An 18,489-nucleotide genomic window follows, 5' to 3' on the forward strand; every position below is an offset into this window, starting at 1 on the left:
TGTCTCCTCCTCTCTCTGCCCCTCCCCTGCTCATGCTCTGTCATTCTGTCTCACGAAAGGAAATAAATGTTGAAAACAATTTTTTTTTAAATTTTGATTTTTTTAATGTTTTATTCATTTTTGAGAGAGAGAGAGAGACAGTATGAGCAGGGGAGGGTCAGTGAGAGAGGGAGACACAGATTCTGAAGACAGGCTCCAGGCTCTGAGTTGTCAGCAGAGAGCCCGATGCAGGGCTTGAACCCACAAACCGTGAGATCATGACCTGAGCGGAAGCCGGATGCTCAACCACTGAGCCACCCAGGCACCCCGAAAAGAATTTTTTTTAAAACTTAAATGGGTCTTGTAAGATAATAGATTAAGAGGAACTCATAATTTCGTGTGTTTTCCTTTAAAAAAAGATGGTCCTTGGGGAAATTTTCCTGATTGAGAAGTTGATTTTTATTATTTTTTGCCCTGATTTTTCTTTTTTCTTTCTTTTTAAAAAATTTTTAATGTTTGTTTGTATTTGAGAGAGAGGGTGAGTGAACTGGGGAGAGGCAGAGAGAGAAGGGGAGGGAGAGAATCCCAAGCAGGCTCAACACAGTGCTCAGCACGAACTCCCACATGGGTCCCAATCCCATAACCACGGGATCATGATCTGAGCTGAAACCAAGAGTTGGATGCTTAACTGACTGAGCCACCCAGGTCCCCATGCCCTGATTTTTCTTGAAACAGTTTTATCTGCTGCTGCTTGGAATATGAAGCAAAAACATAACAGGTGTTATAACAGCAATATCTCCGTAAAGCTGTCCCCCTTTGGGAAAATTTGAAGCTATTAGAGAGGGACAAGCTACGTTAGACTTCATTAAGTTCATGTTCTGGAAAATTTGCCTCTTAGTGGATCTTTAGAACCTTTTCCCTTTCAAAGTTGGTATTTGTTAACTATAATCATGAATAAGTTTTTGTTAAGTAACAAGCATAATGCTTGACTCTGATGGGAAAAAATGTATTAAATACTCCTACCCTCAAAGGATTTTAATTCTAATACACAGTTATCATTCTTGGTGTTAGAAATGCTTAAGTGTTGATGAACAGGTAATAACGCTAACTTTGTTGTCATGTTCATTGTAGGCAGAGTTACGAGCCTTGGAGGAAGGAGATGGTAGTGTGTCAGGGTCTAGTCCACGTTCTGACATCAGCCAGCCAGCATCTCAGGATGGAATGCGTAGACTTATGTCTAAAAGAGGGAAATGGAAGATGTTTGTTCGAGCTACCAGTCCAGAATCAACCAGCCGGAGTTCTAGCAAAACTGGACGAGAGACTCCAGAAAATGGAGAAACTGGTAATTAGTGTTTTTACATTAAACTTTCAGATTTGAAACATATAAAGGGGAAATCCTTCTTAGTCTTTTTTTTTTCCCCTTTTCAGCAAGAAGGAGGAGGTAGCACTTGTACCTTTTTATGGAAGTGCTGGAAAGGGAGCTTTCATTTCTCTCCTTTTCTTGCTCTGTGAAAAGGAGAGAAGTGAAAGGAAGCTCCGTTTCCAGGACCTTCGGTTGAGGATTCACTACTGATTGGGGACTACTTCTCCCTCAAAAACAGAAAAGCAAGTCCATGGGCTCTTCTTAGCTCACTGTTTGCAGTTTGTAAGCAAGGCAGGTGAGGACTACCTCTGCCAAGCCCAGCCTCCTCTGCTCTCTGTCTGTGTATAAGTTGCCCAGCCTCTGGTTGTTTCTTTAGATAGATTCATCCTTTCATGAGGGCTCAACTTAACCTTTATTCAGGGTAACGAAGAAGAGACCCCTCTGCATCTTTCTAATCTGTTAATAGAATCAATATCTTAATCTCAATTTGGCCCTTAATCTCAATTTTTTGGAAGAAGGCTTTTGTGTTTTATTCAAATAATATTTCCTTAAAAATTGGTTATAATTTATTATGTATAGTTCAAGACATTACATGATATTCAGACTTTCTTTTGATATAGTACAAAACCTGGTAAGCCAGGGCTCCAGCATTATTAACATCCACGAGGAATACATCCTGAAGTGTGATGTATCTGCTCAGAACATAGCCCTCTAACCAACTCGCATTCAGTGACTTCCTAGATATAAGTCCTTATTTCATTGAATTGAATGTATCAGGCAGAAATGTATAATACAATGGAGATTAGAGATTTTCAGCAGCAAGTCTCTAGAAAATCAAAACTCAGGTATACTCTTTTTTTTTTAATTATCCAAAGACAGTTTACAGTCTGTGTTCTTATAATTCCCTAGAGTCTCACTTTACCTTTGGATACCTGAACTCTCTTTCAAAGTGTCTGACATTATGTATGACTCTAATATTGAGTGGGATTATCCTGGGCTTTCTTAGATAAGCAAGTGGAGAGATAACTACACATGGCCCTAATTCTTTAGTGGAAAATTAGCAGTAAGATTTGAGCACCAGACCTTAGTGTACTTAACAGAAGATACCTTTATAGGTTACGGTTAAGATACAACAAATAAACAAAAACAGTAATAAGTAAATGTAAACATGGTTGTTTGAATTTTTTCTTTTCTCAACTCATATAGAAGAATATGAAGTGGAAATCTAAAGTCCCCATTAATCATTTCCCTGTTTGCAGTCCCTGCCTCTGAAGTCCATTGTCTCTGTCCTTTACTTATATCCTTCCAGACCTTTCCTCTGTATTCATTTGTAGTTATGTAATGTGTACATGTGCATATGTAATTTTTGCCATATGAGATTAACCATGTGGATTGTTAAACATACTTAAAGTGTTTAAAATTATTGTTTTTAACCACTAAGTAGTATAGATATTTGCATTTAACTTTTCCTCATCCGTGGACATGTAAGTTGTGTCCATGTTTCTCTCTTAAAAGTAATACTGCATTTGTATGATCCAGTAATACTAGCAAGTCATTCAGGTGTCCACTCAAAGTAGAATGGATAAATTCTAGTGTGTTCTTGAAATTGAATACTAAACAGCAGTGAAAAGAATCAATGATCTACAGTTAATTTGCGTTAAAGTGAATCTAAGAAACTGTAGTGTTGAATTTAAAAAGCCATAAGAGAATGCATATGTTAGTATTCTTTCCATGTAAGTTGGAAAATAGGTTAAAAAATATTGTGCCTAAGGATCTATCCATATTGAAAGTAAAGGAAGGTACTTACACCATTAGGGTAGAGATTATGTCTGGTGTGGATGTGATGGCAGAGGCACTGGGAGCTTCAGAAGTGCCAGTAATCGTCTTCCATTAAGCTGGGTTGTAGTTACTTGAGCACTCATTTCATTCTTTATATTTATTATGGTACTTCACAATTAAAACAATGTCTTAATGAATATTTTGATATATATCTTTATGCAGATTTTAGTGTCAGTATAGATTTCTAGCAATATATTGTTAGGTCAAGGGATATGTACATTTTAACTTGGTAGACCCTATCTAATTGCCCTTTGAAATAGTCAAAAGTCTTAGAGCGCTAGCGGTGTTTTAAATTGTTAAATTCTTTGTACCTGCCAGCAAATGTAAGATGTCTAATATACAAGTGAATTATGAATTATAAATTTGGTTTCAAACAATTTGAAAATGCAGAAGGAATATTAATAATAAAAAGAATAAGGCCATTATATGATAAGGTTAAGTACTTAATGTAAATTTTTTTTTTTTTACATTTATTTATTTTTAAAAGAGCATGAACAGGGGAGGGGCAGATAGAGAAGGAGACACAGAATCTGAAGACAGACTCCAGGCTCTGAGCTAGTGGTTAGCACAGAGCCCAATGTGGGCCTCGAACCCGCGAACCGTGAGATCACGACCTGAGCTGAAGTCAGATGTTCAACCACCTGAGCCACTCAGGGGCTCCTAATATAAACTTATAGGCTAATAAAGGCTGAAGGTGATGTTAAAACTCACATTATTCTTTAGATCAAAGCTTAACCAATCAAGAAAAAGTATTTAAATTTGGCTGTTTTTTTAAAAAATCACTTGGTAGCTTCATGACGGAAATATTTACATCATATATGTGGACTAGTTTGATAAGCAACATGACAGAGTTCATGCTTTTTACTCCAAATTATTTGATGGTAAACCTGTTCTTTTTTGAAGTTTCCCACTAAGGGATATCACCAATGAGAAGAGTAGTTGGGTCTAATATAGATTGTCTACAGGTCTTAACCAGTTCAGAAAGGAGTTTATCAGGTAGTTTGAAATAAATGCTGCTGATAGTGAACCCCTTGTTTTCAAAACGCATTTTGTGAAGAACTCTTACTATATATCAGCTTTGATACCTAGCTTTTATAAGTAATTGAAGCAATGGTATCCTGGAATAGATTAGAAAAAATAAATAGATGAATGAGAAAGGGAAACTAAAGACTACAGGGTAATGTGGTAAAACACATTGTGTTATTTATAGACATTTTAAGAAAGGGGATTATAGAGGATAAAGTGTTTTGGCTTTATAAAGACAGGTGGGTAAATCATTATGGTTTCTTTAATAAGGAAAACACAGGCAACGGGAAAAAACAATTTTTTTTTAGATATTTCCATATAGGAGTAAGAAAAGTTACGTACGGTACTATATTAGAATTGTTCTTCCTGATTTAATTTTATGTTTTCTTTTGTAGTAATTGGTGCTGACACTTCAGAAAAAATAGATGAGAATTCAGACAAAGAGATGGAAGTTGAAGAATCTCCAGAGAAGATAAAAGTACCAACAGCACCTAAAGAAGAAGAACAACAAGACTTGAAAGTATGTATTTAATATGGCTTGACAGATATATTTTTTAAAAATGTTTTTAATGTTTATTTGAGAGAGAGCATCCAAGCAGAGGAGGGGTAGAGAGAGAAAGACAGAGGATCTGAAGTATTCTCTGTACTTAGAGCAGAGAGCTCAATGCATAGTTCAGACTCAGGAACCATGAGATCCTGACCTGAGCCAAAGTCGGAGACTTAACCTCCTGAGGCACCCAGGTCCCCCAACAAATATTTTTAATGTTTGTTTAAAGTTTGTTGTTGTGTGTGTGAGCAGAGGAGGGGAAGAGAGAGAGGGAGAGAGAACTGCGAGCAGGCTCCACACTGGCAGTGCAGAGCCCAAGGCAGGGCTCGATCCCACAAACTCTGAGATCATGACCTGAGCTTAAATCAAGATTTGGACGCTTAACTGACTTGAGTCACCGGGGCACCCTGACAAATATTTTTAAATTGGGCAATCAAACTACTTTTTTTGTTAGCAAGTAGTAAAAGTCATCTTTACTATTTCCTAGTATAAATCATTTATGTGAAAAGGTGGTATTTCAGGCTGAACCACTGAATTATAAGACTGACTTGATATAGAGAAATTATCCAAAAATAAATTATAAGTAATTTAATTGCTCTTTTTTAAAAGTTAAGCCTTCAGGGGCACCTGAGTGGCTCAGTCAGTTAAGTGTTCGACTTCTGCTCACATCATGATCTCATGGGTTTATGGGTTCAAGCCCCATATCAGACTCTCCGCTGTCAGCATAGAGCCTACTTCATATTCTCTGTCTCCCTCTCTTTGCCCCACCCATAAGCACATGCCCACATTCTTTCTCTCTTCCTCTCTTTCTCTTTCTCTCAAAAATAAACATTAAAATATAAATAAAAAATAAAAGTAAAGCTCTCATTGGAAAGCAGTAATAGCATGTCAAATGCAGGTTTTTGTAGTTTGGAAGTACTGAAGAAACTAAAAGTCACTAATTTAATTCCTGTGTGCACTACTTTTCCTTACATAAAGGCAAGTTTGGTTTCAGTTTTCTAGCCTAATGTCACAAGAATTGGGCCATGTAAATATGTGGCTATTTAAAGATGGTCTGTTGGGAAAATTACATACCATATTCTTTTACTTGAGTTTATCCAGTCACCAGCTAGTGTACAGCCATGTGAAAGGGACTGAGAGATTTAATTTTGTTCATTGTGTAGCTGATAAAAGCATTTAGTGATGATTAAATGATGGTTTGGGAGTTAAATCATTTAGCGTTTATTTTTGCCTGAATTCTGTGTTGTCTCCAAGTATATATGCAATTAATTTCTCTAGGCTTGTCATTATTTATCACTTGTTACGTGAATTATTTTGCTGTAAATTGGAAACTTCTCCGTAACTTTTTTCTCATCACCGTTTACATGCAGCTGTTAACGAAGAGCTGTTTCTAGGCAGACTTGTTTTATTAGTGTGTTTAAGAAAAAAAATGGGGCCCCTGGGTGGCTCAGTCGGTTAAGCATCCGACTTCGGCTCATGATCTCAGGGTTTGTGGATTTGACCCCCATCAGGCTCTGTACTGACAGCTCAGAGCCTGGAGCCTGCTTCGGATTCTGTGTCTCCCTTTCTCTCTCTGCCCCTCCCCCATTAGTGCTCTCTCTGTCTCAAAAATAAATAAACCATTAAAAAAATTTTTTTTAATTTACATAATACAAAAAATATTGCTGATTCAATTTTATTCTTCTTTTTTTCCTGCATTATAGTTTCAGATTGGAGAACTGGCAAATACCCTGACGAGTAAATTTGAGTTCTTAGGCATTAATAGACAGTCCATCTCCAATTTTCATGTGCTCCTCTTACAGACTGAGGTAATTTAACCATTTTTGTATAGTTGGTCTTTGGGGAAAATGCTATATGTGTGAGGCATTTATCTAATTTGTTTTAATCCTAAGTTGAAATTTTTAACATTCGTGCATATTTGAACCACCAACCCAGGAAATAAAACTGTGTATTAGCTAAAGTAGAATATAACTATGAAGATGAATACTAAGATTTTGTGTGTGATGATGCCACCTTCAGTAGTCATATATTCTATTTAAGAACGATTTTTATACAGAAATGCTGATTCAAAGGGGCACATGCACCCCAATGTTTACAGTAGCACTGTCAACAATAGTCAGATTATGGAAAGAGTCCAGATGTCCATCAAAAGATGAATGGATAAAGAAGGTTGTGTGTGTGTGTATACCCACGATGGAATATTATTTGGCAAGCAAAAACTGAAATCTTGACATTTGCAACAACGTGGTTGGAACTAGAGTGTATTATGCTAAGTGAAATCAGAGAAAGCCAAATATATGACTTTGTTCATATGTGGAATTTAAGATACAAGACGGACATAGGGAAGGGAAGCAAAATTAATATAAAAACACGGAGGGTTTCAAAACATAAGAGACCCTTAAATACAGAGAATAAATTGAAGGTTGCTGGAGGGGTTGTGGGTTGGGGAAATGGGCTAAATTGGCAAGGGGCATTAAGGAGGACACTTGTTGGGGTATGTAGGGGATGACTCACTGGATTCTAGTAGAATCATTGTACTGTATGCTAACTAACTTGGATATAAATTAAATAAGTAAATAAATGGATTAAATAACATGGATCCTAATTAAAGGATCCTAAAAAAGTTCTAAGTCCTTTTGTAACCTGTGTAGTTTACAACTTGGCAGGATAGGATTCAGTAAGGAACTCTTATAAGAAGCTGACCTCCCTAAGTTTTGAACCTTTGCATTTGATTACTGAATCAGATGGTCTATCGACCAGAAACTAAAATTGCTAAGGAATTAATATAGTCCAAAGGGCAAAAATAAAATTGCTACTCATTTTCACAGATACTGGAGAGCTGGCAGCATAAAAATGTACTGGGGTCCAGTCTTGTTTTTCAGAACTCTTCAGAGTAAACATTTTTCATGAAATTAAGACAGTATTTCTTTGCGTTTTTGGTCTGTTCTCCTTTTGCGAGAGTATAGCAATGCGGTCGTGGGCCAGATGACCTGTCCCGCTGTTTATTTCAGTCTCTTGACGTAACAGTACGTTTTTAGCTTATTTCTCTGTTGATTTTTAGACTCGGATTGCAGACTGGAGGGAAGGGGCTCTTAATGGGAACTACCTTAAACGAAAACTTCAGGATGCAGCAGAACAACTAAAACAGTATGAAATAAACGCCACTCCTAAAGGCTGGTCCTGCCACTGGGACAGGTACGCACTCTTCTCCCCTTTTCACCTTTCACCTTTGACATCTCAGACATGATTTGTGATCATCACCATCTGACGACCTGACAGCCTGTTTGGAGACTGAGAGCAGCTGCTGTTAGCGGTGCCGGGCAGGCAGAGCACCGCAAGCACTTACAATTTGGGCCAGCCACACGGAGAAACAAAAAGCAATGTTTAAAGTGTTCCATGTAACGGATTTTTTCCCAAGATGGACAAAGCTGGTTTTTACTCTCCAGAGTGTTGTTGCACGGAGTAGGGCGGGCTTGGGGGTTAAGCGCATGCGAGAGCTCTGTGCGCTTTACAGGACCTCTGGAAGCAACTACTCCTGATTAACCTCGGTGAAGTTAAGGAAAGCTTCGTGCCAGAAGATGTGAAAGAAGAACAAGATTACTATCTTCTGCCAGCAGGTCAGATGAAAACATTTCTTTTTATATTTGGCTTTTCTTGATTTTTTTTTTCGTTATTTGAAATCTTTGCTCTTTTATTTTTCAGCTCCCAGATCCTCTCCCTCTCTTTAGCTTTCACTGTGTTTGATATCAAGAGTATGAAATGTGAATTCCACGGTCCAAGAGGGGAAGAGTCACCTTTCGCAAACTTCGTTGTTCTCTTCTTCGGAAGGGAAATTAGTGTTCTAGGAGATTGAGTCCCTTCGTTAATGAAACTTGAAACCCTGTTAAGCATTGGCAAAAAACAAAATGTGAGAGGTGTTTTCTAAGTCATCTGTTGAAGTGAGGGCTCAGGGCTGTATTCACAGAGCTGCTGGCAGTGCAAATAGCTTTGAATTATCCTTGGTTCTTCATCCTCAATTGTCAAAGCTCTTTGTTGCCTTTGTGAATAGCAGTCCATTAAGAAGAGGTTCGTCCCTGTGAGAGCAGACTGCTGTCCTGGGACAGGACCAAATGGAAGTGTCTTTGTAGGAGAATGGGTCTTAAAACGTGTGTTTTCTTTCTTGTAATTTAGGGATCATAGACGATATTTCTATGTAAACGAACAGTCGGGCGAGTCTCAGTGGGAGTTCCCAGATGGTGAGGAGGAGGAGGAAGAAAGCCAAGCACAAGAAAGTAGAGACGAGACTCTTCCTAAACAGACCTTGAAAGACAAAACTGGCACTGATTCAAATTCTACAGAATCCTCTGAGAATTCCACAGGTGGGACAATTTACCCTGTACTAATTGGAGAGAAATAATTTTGGAGGAAAAAAAGGCTTGTGTTAGTTGATACCATAAAAGAAGAAAGTAATTCAAATCATAACATAAATTGCTAGTTAAAAAAAAGTGGCTTAACATAAAAATGCAACAGTTAATAACTAAGGCTCCTTAGAAATCAGCAAACTAATGATATCAGACTTTGATAAAAAATAAAACGATGAGCCAATACATTTTAATTTTTAAAAGATTGTCCCATTGGAGCCTCCATCTTCTTTCTAGATAGGATGCTCCCTGAATCTGGAATCATTTAATAAAGCCCAATAGATCTTAATGACAATAAGGATTGTCCAAAGCCATGTATCCACTCACAGAAATGTTAAGGTTAAGGAACTGTTAGCTGTATTGTTAATGTCTGTGTGGAGTGGTAGTAGATTTGTTTTGTGTTTCTATAGAAAATTTAGTCTGTAGATATGGCAGCCTTGTTTTTCCACTCCACTGTTCTTAGAGCAGGTATGAGTGTTATAAATCAAAATGTTCTGAAAAAACAGTATGAAACTAGGACCATTATTTCAGAGAAACAAAATAATTATTGGAAATTGCCACCAAGATTTTACTATAAAATAATCAGGATGGCTCAACCCAGTTAATGTTCTCCTAGAGGTCTTTAGTTTTCTTGTATATGTTATTTTTATTTATTTATTTTTAGAGAGCATGGGGGAGAGGGGCAGAGGAGAAGAGAATATTAAGTAGGCTCTGCCCTGAGCAGGGAGCTCAGTGTGGGGTTGGATCCTATGACCCTGGGATCATGACCAAAATCAAGAGTTGGACTTAACCAACTGACCCACCCAGGTGCCCCTTATTTTGTTGTATACATTTTTAAAAAGGTTTTCATAGCTCCTTAATCAACCTGAGCTCCTCTAAAGAGGAGTGGCTTGATTCCCACATTGTGGAAGATGCATTTTCCCACCTCTAAATCCACCATTCCTGGAATAACAGTAATAAGTGAATAGTGAAGCCTAGTCAAGGACATGATTAAAGGATATGATTAGCAACGTTTTTTGTTCTAAAAAACTGGTAGTTATTTGTTAAAATGATAGTACATGAAACAGGAGTCTGTGATTTGACTTTAAGGTAACAAATCTTTTAAGATAAAGAAATTGAATTTGTTGGTAACATAGGGAGTGGACAGCTGAACTCTTTTGTCCTCTGATTACCAAAAGTGATGTTTTGTATTGTTTTTCCCTGATCCCAATTAAAAAGTTCTGATAATGTGCCTAATGAAACTTAAATACGCTGGGGTGATTATCAGATCACTAAACAAAAAGCCACATTTGGCTCCAGTGATAATTTTGCACAAAGCAGAGGGTGGTTTTATTCTACTGACTATTCTAGAAATACATTTTCTGAGTTACAGGGTATTTCTACTTAATAGTTTCATGAAGAGATTTTCTTTTTACTTTCCTCATTCTTTTGGTAGTAATGATAGATACGTCTCAGAAGTTGGTTTTATCATGTGTGGTTTTTAGTAGTTGGTAAACTGAAGTTAGTCCAGTGAAGGCTTGATGGTGGTTCTGGAGAGGAGATTCCACTCCTGACTGCTGTCTAAGGCCTTTTTTTTTTTTTTTTTGGTATGTTACAAAAGCTGAGTATTTTAGAATCACTAACACTTAAGTGTTCTGTGAACATACTAGAATTATTTCCTCCCTTTGTTGATGACACATACAGTTGGGTACTATCTGGTTAAGGGAAGGCTTTGAGACATTCCTATCTAAGTAAAACAGTTATGATGTAGGAAAAGTCATTGATATTTGTTTATATTCTTACGTCTCTTTAATGAGAAGCATTGAAACTTGATAATCTTGATCTAAATAAATCCTAAATCTTGTACTGAGGATTTTGAGACTTAAGAGCAATACTGATCACTATTTTAAGCCTATAAGAAAGTTTATTTAATATATTCTTTTTGTCAGCTCAGTAGTGGTCAAAACCATGTTTTAAATAGGAAAAATTACTGTGGGGAGCAAGGAAGTTTCAAACTTCTGTTCATTTTTAATCTTTGTTCATTATTTGAATTTAACATCCTGTCTCTAAAGATGAGTGATATTTCAAGATACCTACTGATATTAGGCTTTGTTACTTGGGTTAAATTGAGCTGCTTTTCAAAAGTATGGAACTATTATTTGTCCAAAAACTGGCCTCTTGGTTAAGAATGGAACTATTATTTGTACAATAACTTCTTGCTTTAAATTGCTAAACTGGCTTCTTGATTCAGAATACTAAGCAAAATTTTTTCTTTAGAGAAATACAGGAAAACAATAAAGGAAGCACGCCTATAAATAGAAACAAAGATGCATAGAAAAAAATAGGTTTTTGAAGAGCAAAATTTATATCCCCACACTCTTCTAAGCCTATAGTTTCCTAACTTATTAGCATATAATAAATGCTGTGTTTATGTTTATGTTTTTAATTAAAAAAATTTTTTTAATTTACATCAAGTTAGCATGTAGTGCAATAAAGATTCCAGGAGTAGAATCCAGTGACTCATCCCCTACATATAACACCCAGTGCTCATTCCAACAAGTGTCTTCCTTAGTGCCCCTTACCCATCTAGCCCACCCCTTGCCTACAACCCCTCCAGCAACCCTGTTTGTTCTCTGTATTTAAGGGTCTCTTATGTTTTGCCTCCCTCCTTGTTTTTATATTATTTTTCTTCCCTTCCCATTTATGGTCATCTGTTTTGTATCTTAAATTCCACGTATGAGTGAAGTCATATATTTGTCTTTCTCTGACTGATTTCACTTAGCATAAGTATACTCTAGTTTTATCCAAAATTTGTTTTGAGGTTTATTCATATTGGAGAGAGGGAGGGGCAGAGAGAGGGAGATAAGAATCCTAAGCAGGCTCCAGGCTCTGAGCTCAGCACAGAGCCTGACAGTAAGGGGGGGGCTCGAACTCACAAACAAGGAGATTATGACCTGCGCCGAAGTTGGCTGCTTAACTGACTAAGCCACCCAGGCGCCCCAAAAGCTGTGTTTACCTTTAATCTCTCCTTGGATTTCAGACTTAAATGGTCTCTTAAAAGGCAAAATATACAAGCTGGGTTATATTTAGAAATGAAAAGAAGCATCGTGTAGTAGGATATCTGTGAATGTTCAAACTAAGACGGATTGAAGTTCTTTGTGTTTAAGCTAAATGAAATTATCAGTGTTAAGACAGTTTTTATGTTTTGAGCAAACCTAGTATGGGAGTCAAACGTTAACTAAAAATGCTCCTTGTTTGCTACTAAATTTATCTACTTATTTACACAGTTTAATTTTGACTAGCTTTGCTGGGGGTTGTAAACCCCATTATTAACCTTGAACCTGTATTTCGTTGAGTTGCTTTGTGTAGTAGCACGTTGCCATCACAGACGTTTCTGCTATGTTTCTAGGTGAGAACATGTAAAACGTGGCTTACTCATTTATCTACCAAATGTTGTTGGTTTAGTAGAAGGAAGTTTGATAAATTATTAATCCTCGTTACTTACTACCTTAGTTCTGATGTAATCTTGATGTTCTATTATTATATAATACACTAAACTGCCTGGCCATGCCCAGACTTTATTCATCTAAAGGTTAGTGTATAAAGTCACATTAGATATGATCAGATATAAAAGTTTAATGAGACATTTGAAGTCTTATTAGCTGGAAAACTGCCTTCCTGTTTTCTGGTGAAATTTTATTTCTTTCAGTACTCCTTTCCTTTACTAAGTAAGCAATATCTTAAAATAATTACAGTAACCTTGTGAATCATATTCTTAAAATTTTTTGCATGATATTTTTATCTGCTCCATAAAAAAATAAAGCTATCCTAAAAGCCGAATGGTTCATGATGGCTTGCTTTAGGTTTTACCTTATTGAGAACCCATGTGGTATCTTTTGAGTCAAGTAAGGTAAAGGATTTTATACTTGTCCTAGAGCCTTTTGCTTCTGGTATATGGTTATACTACCACTTTTGACTGTGAAACTAACAGGTGATTGCATTTGGATCTCTATTCCATGAGAAGTAAGACTTATTTTTTGTATTATTAAAATTTTTCTTCTTAATGTTCATTTTTGAGACAGAAGCAGAGCATGAGTTTGTGGGGGAAGGTCAGAAAGAGAGGGAGACAGAATCCTTAGGAGGCCATCTAGCTGCACAGAGCCTGATGTGTGGCTTGAACCTGCAAAGTGCGAGATCATGACCTGAGCCGAGGCGGAACATTTAACTGACTGAGCCACCCAGGCACCCCAAAGTGAGATTTATTTAACTGTGATTTTGAAATCTCTTAGACTCCTATTATTTCACCAGGTCTTCTTGGTAAAATAGCACTAGACAAAGAGGCTTGGCCGCTGAGAGCTGTATGATCTTGGGCAAGTCATTTCCCTCCTGGGTTTCATTACCTTTGAAATGAGAGTTGAACTAGATGATTTCTCATGTCTCTTCTACTCCTAAATTCTATGATTTTTAGGGAGAAAATTCCCTTCAGCACTCCTGGGATATATATCTAATAGTCCCATATATTGTGAAACTTCCCTATTGACGATAAAGAGGGATGGGGAAGGCTACGTGTAAGTATATCCTCCTATTTTCTCTAACCTTTAAAGCTTTTCCCAGGAGAGAAAGGACAGGAGTTAATCGGCGTTTGCAGAATTTTTAGGAAAGCTGATCCTGCAGCTTTTCAGCTATGATTTCTTAACTCAGACTTCAGCAGCAACTTCCTCTGCATCTTCAAACACCTCTTTTGTGTTTGCCTTTGTTATCCTTTACCTTGAAGATTTGTTCTTTTAAATTTCCCTTTTCTCATGACAGAAATAAAAATTATACTCCTTGATTTGTGTTGCTGTGATTTAGCAAATGTAATTCATACAAAAGGTACAAAGGAATGATAGAGTTGAGAAGAACACCTTACAATGAATTTTTAAAACTTAATAACCCAAATTAATAAAAGTAGGTGTTTTGAATGGGTACTTCTCTGGGTCATCCACGATTATTTATCTACTCACTAAAAAATAAAATACCACGCAGTCAGAATAGCGAATGTGCATTATTCACTCCTCTATTCTTTTTTGAAATAAAAGACCCAGAGTGTGCCTTCTAGTTGTGTATGGTGAAACTGTGAATGTTTGAAATGAGAAACTTTAAGTTCAGATGATTAAATTTCCCATTGAATTGCTGTGCTGCAGTTCATTTATTCATCCATAAATCTAGGCCCAAAGAACAATGCTAGTATGTAGTAGCTAGGGCAGGTGATAACTGTGGGGTTCAGAAATTTATCTTTCCATGGAAGTCCTTTTTGAACTGAATTGCTTAGGGTTTCAGTAATACGATTGTAGAGAATAGATGCCTGTGGGTCCGACTTTCTCACTAGTCAGTTGAACATTGCTGTGAATGTAAGCCATGGAGTTGTTGTCTTGCCCTTTTCCTGACTTGTGTTTGTTTTCATAGGTTCTCTTTGTAAAGAGTCCTTTTCTGGCCAAGTTTCTTCTTCTTCACTCATGCCACTTACTCCATTCTGGACTCTGCTTCAGTCGAACGTGCCTGTGCTTCAACCTCCATTACCTTTGGAAATGCCACCCCCCCCACCTCCACCTCCAGAATCCCCTCCTCCCCCTCCCCCGCCTCCTCCTCCTCCTGTAGAAGATGGTGAGATTCAGGAGGTAGAGATGGAGGATGAGGGAAGTGAAGAGCCTCCTGCCCCAGGAACAGAGGAGGATACTCCACTGAAACCTTCGACACAAACCACAGTTGTGACTAGCCAGGTGAGAAATGCTCTTTGGCATGCTGAAGAGTTTCTGGGGACTGGGGCTTTACTGACACCATGCTTTACTTTAGAAGAGGATGTTTAACTAGGACTTTCAGCCATTGACTAGATTTCTCTTCTGTTTCAGAGTTCAGCTGATGCTGCCGTCTCTAGTTCTCCTTCCACTAAAGCGATAAAAAGAAAAGCCACAGAAATTAGTAATGCAGTAGTTCAGAGATCGGCTACCATTGGTAGTTCTCCAGTCCTCTACAGCCAATCAGCTATAGCTACGGGTAAGCACTGTGATTAAAATACGTTTTCCTGAATGTATTCTCTTTGTTTTCAGCATTAGGTGTCATAAAAGGCTTCTAGATATCAGGTAGAGGCTTTTCATTTCAAAAACTCCTTAGGTTTTTCTTTCAGTTACTAAAAACTACTGTTAACAATTTGGCATGTATCCTCCCAGAGTGTTTTCTGTGCACTTATGTAACAGCAGTAAGTGTGATAACTTAAGTACCTTAATGCTGGGGAACCTGGCTGGCTTAGTCAGTAGAACATGGAACTCTTGATCTCGGGGTCATGAGTTCAAGTACCATGTTGGGCTTAGAGCTTTTTTTGTTTTTCTTTCTTTTTTTTTTTTTTTTTTTTTTTTTAAGAAAAACAAAAATACCTTAATGCTAAAGTATTCAGAAATATTTTGCTGCCAGAAAATGTGGCTATATTTTTTGAGGAGGTCGTATATTGGCATCATTTTATAGGGGATCTAACCCCCAAACCCCTTTTCCATCTTTTCTTTGTTTTTGCTTTGTCAGTGTCCTTCTTAATAGTTTTATTTTATGTTTTCTACGTTAGGTCATCAGGCAGCAGGGATTGGACACCAGGCAATATCCGTTAGCCATCCAGCAACAGGAATGGGCCATCAGGCCAGAGGAATGGCCCTGCAGTCAAATTACCTAGGACTGGCAACAGCTCCTGCAATTATGAGCTATGCTGAATGTTCTGTACCGATGGCGGTGACTGCTCCCACACTGCAGACAGTCCAGGCCCGAGGTGCTGTGCCTACCACTGCCATTATTGAGCCGCCACCTCCTCCTCCTCCTCCACCTCCTCCTCCACCACCACCAGCTCCCAAAGTGCCACCGCCTGAGAAGACAAAAAAAGGAAAGAAAGATAAGGTACAGTAAATCTCTCCCAAGTTTTTATTTAAAATTTTTTTATTATTGAAGTGATATTCATGTAAAAACCAACATTTTAAAGTGTATAATTCAGTAGCCTGTAGAGGTAGGAGTTCTCCAACTTTGTACGTATTTTTCAATATTGTCTTTTCAGGCCCCCTTGTCATTTGCTATGAAGTTACTCACCTTTGTAATATTCAGCGTAAAAGTCTTTCACTTCCTTTTCTGCATTTACTCTTAGATATATTATTCTTTATTCTGTTGGATACTATCATAAGTGATAATTTATTTGATTTTACAGTTTTATCATTATATAACGTCCTTTTTTATCTCTTCCAGCAGTTTTTGACTTGTTCTCTTTTATATTAATAAAATATATTAACAAGGATTGTTAACCCTTGTTTTCTTTTGGTTACTATTTGCATGGAATCTGTTTCTGTCCGTTTACTTTATGTCTGTGTATATCTTTAGATAGAAAATTAATCTCTTGCAGACATTACCACTTCAGTTCTGGGGTTTTTTTTAAATGTCTTTTTAAAAAATGTCTATCTTGAGGGAAATTGCGTGCTTGCAGATGGGGCACAGAGAGAGAGAGAATCTGAAGCAAGCAGGTTCCACGCTGTAAGCACAGCGCCAGACACAGGGCTCAATCCTGTGAACTGTGAGATCATGACCTGAGCCAAAATCAGTAGTCAAATGCTTAACCGACTGAGCCACTCAGGTGCCCCATTCAGTTCTGTTTTTTTAAATCCACTCTGCCAGAAGACCTCTCTTAATTGGAGAGTTTTTTACGTTAGTAAATTAATAATTTATTATGAGTAGTTACTGATAGGGAAGGACTTAATATTTGTTCATGTATTTACCGTTACCAGAGAACTTTATATTTTTGTATGACAAGTTACTATCTAGCATCATTTCATTTCAATTTTTTTTTTCAATAATTTATTCATTTTTGAGAGAGAGAGACTGTGTATGAGCGGGGTAAGGGCAGAGAGAGGGAGACACAGAATCTGAAGCAGGCTCCAGGCTCTGAGCTGTCAGCCCAGAGCCCAGTGCGGGGCTCACGAACTGTGAGGTCATGACCTGAGCCAAAGTCAGATGCTTAACCAACTGACACATCCACGCACCCCTAGCTAGCATCATTTCATTTCAACTTGAAGGATTCCCTTGAGCATTTCTTGTAGGATAGGTCAAGCAATAATGAACTCCTGAAGCTTTTGTTTATTTAGGAGTGTCTTAATTTCTTCTTCAGTTTTGAAGGAAAGTGTTGCCTGGAGAATAGAATTCTCAAACTGAACTTTTTTTTTTTCTTTTTTCCCCCTGTGATCACTTTAAATCTATCGTACTACATCTACATGTTGATGGTCTACATCATTTCTTCCAGAAATCCTGATAATCTTACTAAGGACCCTTTGTACATGACAAGTTGTTTTTCTTTTGGTGCTTTCAAGATTCTCTTTGGCTTTTGACAAGTTATGTGTCATAGGGTGGTGATCTTTTGGGGCTTAGTCTACTGGGAGTTTGTTAGGCCTCTTGGATATGTATATCCATGTCTTCATTAAATTTGGAACTTTTGGCTATTGATTTATTTTTAAGTTTATTTTGAAGATAGAGCACACACACATGCAGGGGAGAGGGGCAGAGGGAGAAAAAATCATAAGCAGGCTCCACATTCAGTGCAGAGCCCAACTTGAGGTTCATTCCCACATGACCCTGGAATCATGATCTGAGCCAAAATCAAGAGTCGATGCTCAACCCGCTGAGCCACATGAGTGCCTCATGGCTATTCTTTTCCTTTTCCTTTTTCCTATAAGTTTGTTTTGAGAGAGGGAGAGGGAGAGACAGAATTCCAAGTGGACTCCACACTGTCACTGAAGAGCCCGACGCAGAGCTCTGTCTCACAAACCATGAGATCATGAGCTGAGCTGAAATCCAGAGTCACATGCGTAACTAACTGAGCCACCCAGGCACTGCAGCTTAAAATATTTTACTTCTTAAAATAAGCTCTGCCCTTTTCTTTCCATCCTCCTAATTTTCCCATAATGCATATATTAGTCCACTTCATGGTGTATTATAAATTACTTAGACTCTTTACTTTGCTTCATTCTTTTTTTTAATCTCTGAAAATGCACAAACGTATTTTCTTCAAATTCTTACTTAAATTCTAGTTAGTTAACATATACGGTGCAATACTGGTTTCAGGAGTAGAATTCAGTGGTTCACATTCTTTTTCTTTTTGCTCTGCAGAGTCCATAATTTCAAATGACCCACCATCAATTTTGCTGATCCTTTCTTCTGCCTATCGGAGTTGGCTGTTGAGCTAATGAATTTTTCAGTTCACATTTTTCAGCTTCAGAATTTCTATTTGGTTTGCATTTTTTATATCTACCTCCTTGTTGATAATCTCATTCATGTATAATTTTCCTGGTTTCCTTTAGTTC

The 18,489-nt window shown here is 37.6% G+C and overlaps 1 protein-coding gene across 2 annotated transcripts in view; it reads left to right on the top strand.

Moving 5' to 3' along the window:
• The window catches only part of FNBP4 (formin binding protein 4), a 37,939-nt gene that overhangs the window by 11,021 nt on the left and 8,429 nt on the right, over nucleotides 1-18,489 (top strand). For both annotated transcript variants that reach the window (XM_029956596.1, XM_029956597.1), the window contains exons 8-15: nucleotides 1,111-1,321; nucleotides 4,603-4,727; nucleotides 6,458-6,562; nucleotides 7,816-7,949; nucleotides 8,925-9,112; nucleotides 14,579-14,892; nucleotides 15,022-15,166; nucleotides 15,726-16,048. In XM_029956596.1, coding sequence (XP_029812456.1) covers nucleotides 1,111-1,321; nucleotides 4,603-4,727; nucleotides 6,458-6,562; nucleotides 7,816-7,949; nucleotides 8,925-9,112; nucleotides 14,579-14,892; nucleotides 15,022-15,166; nucleotides 15,726-16,048 — 1,545 coding nt within the window. The remainder of the gene's footprint in view (nucleotides 1-1,110; nucleotides 1,322-4,602; nucleotides 4,728-6,457; nucleotides 6,563-7,815; nucleotides 7,950-8,924; nucleotides 9,113-14,578; nucleotides 14,893-15,021; nucleotides 15,167-15,725; nucleotides 16,049-18,489) is intronic.

This window comes from Suricata suricatta, chromosome 11, assembly GCF_006229205.1.
Source record: "Suricata suricatta isolate VVHF042 chromosome 11, meerkat_22Aug2017_6uvM2_HiC, whole genome shotgun sequence".
NCBI lineage: Eukaryota > Metazoa > Chordata > Mammalia > Carnivora > Herpestidae > Suricata > Suricata suricatta.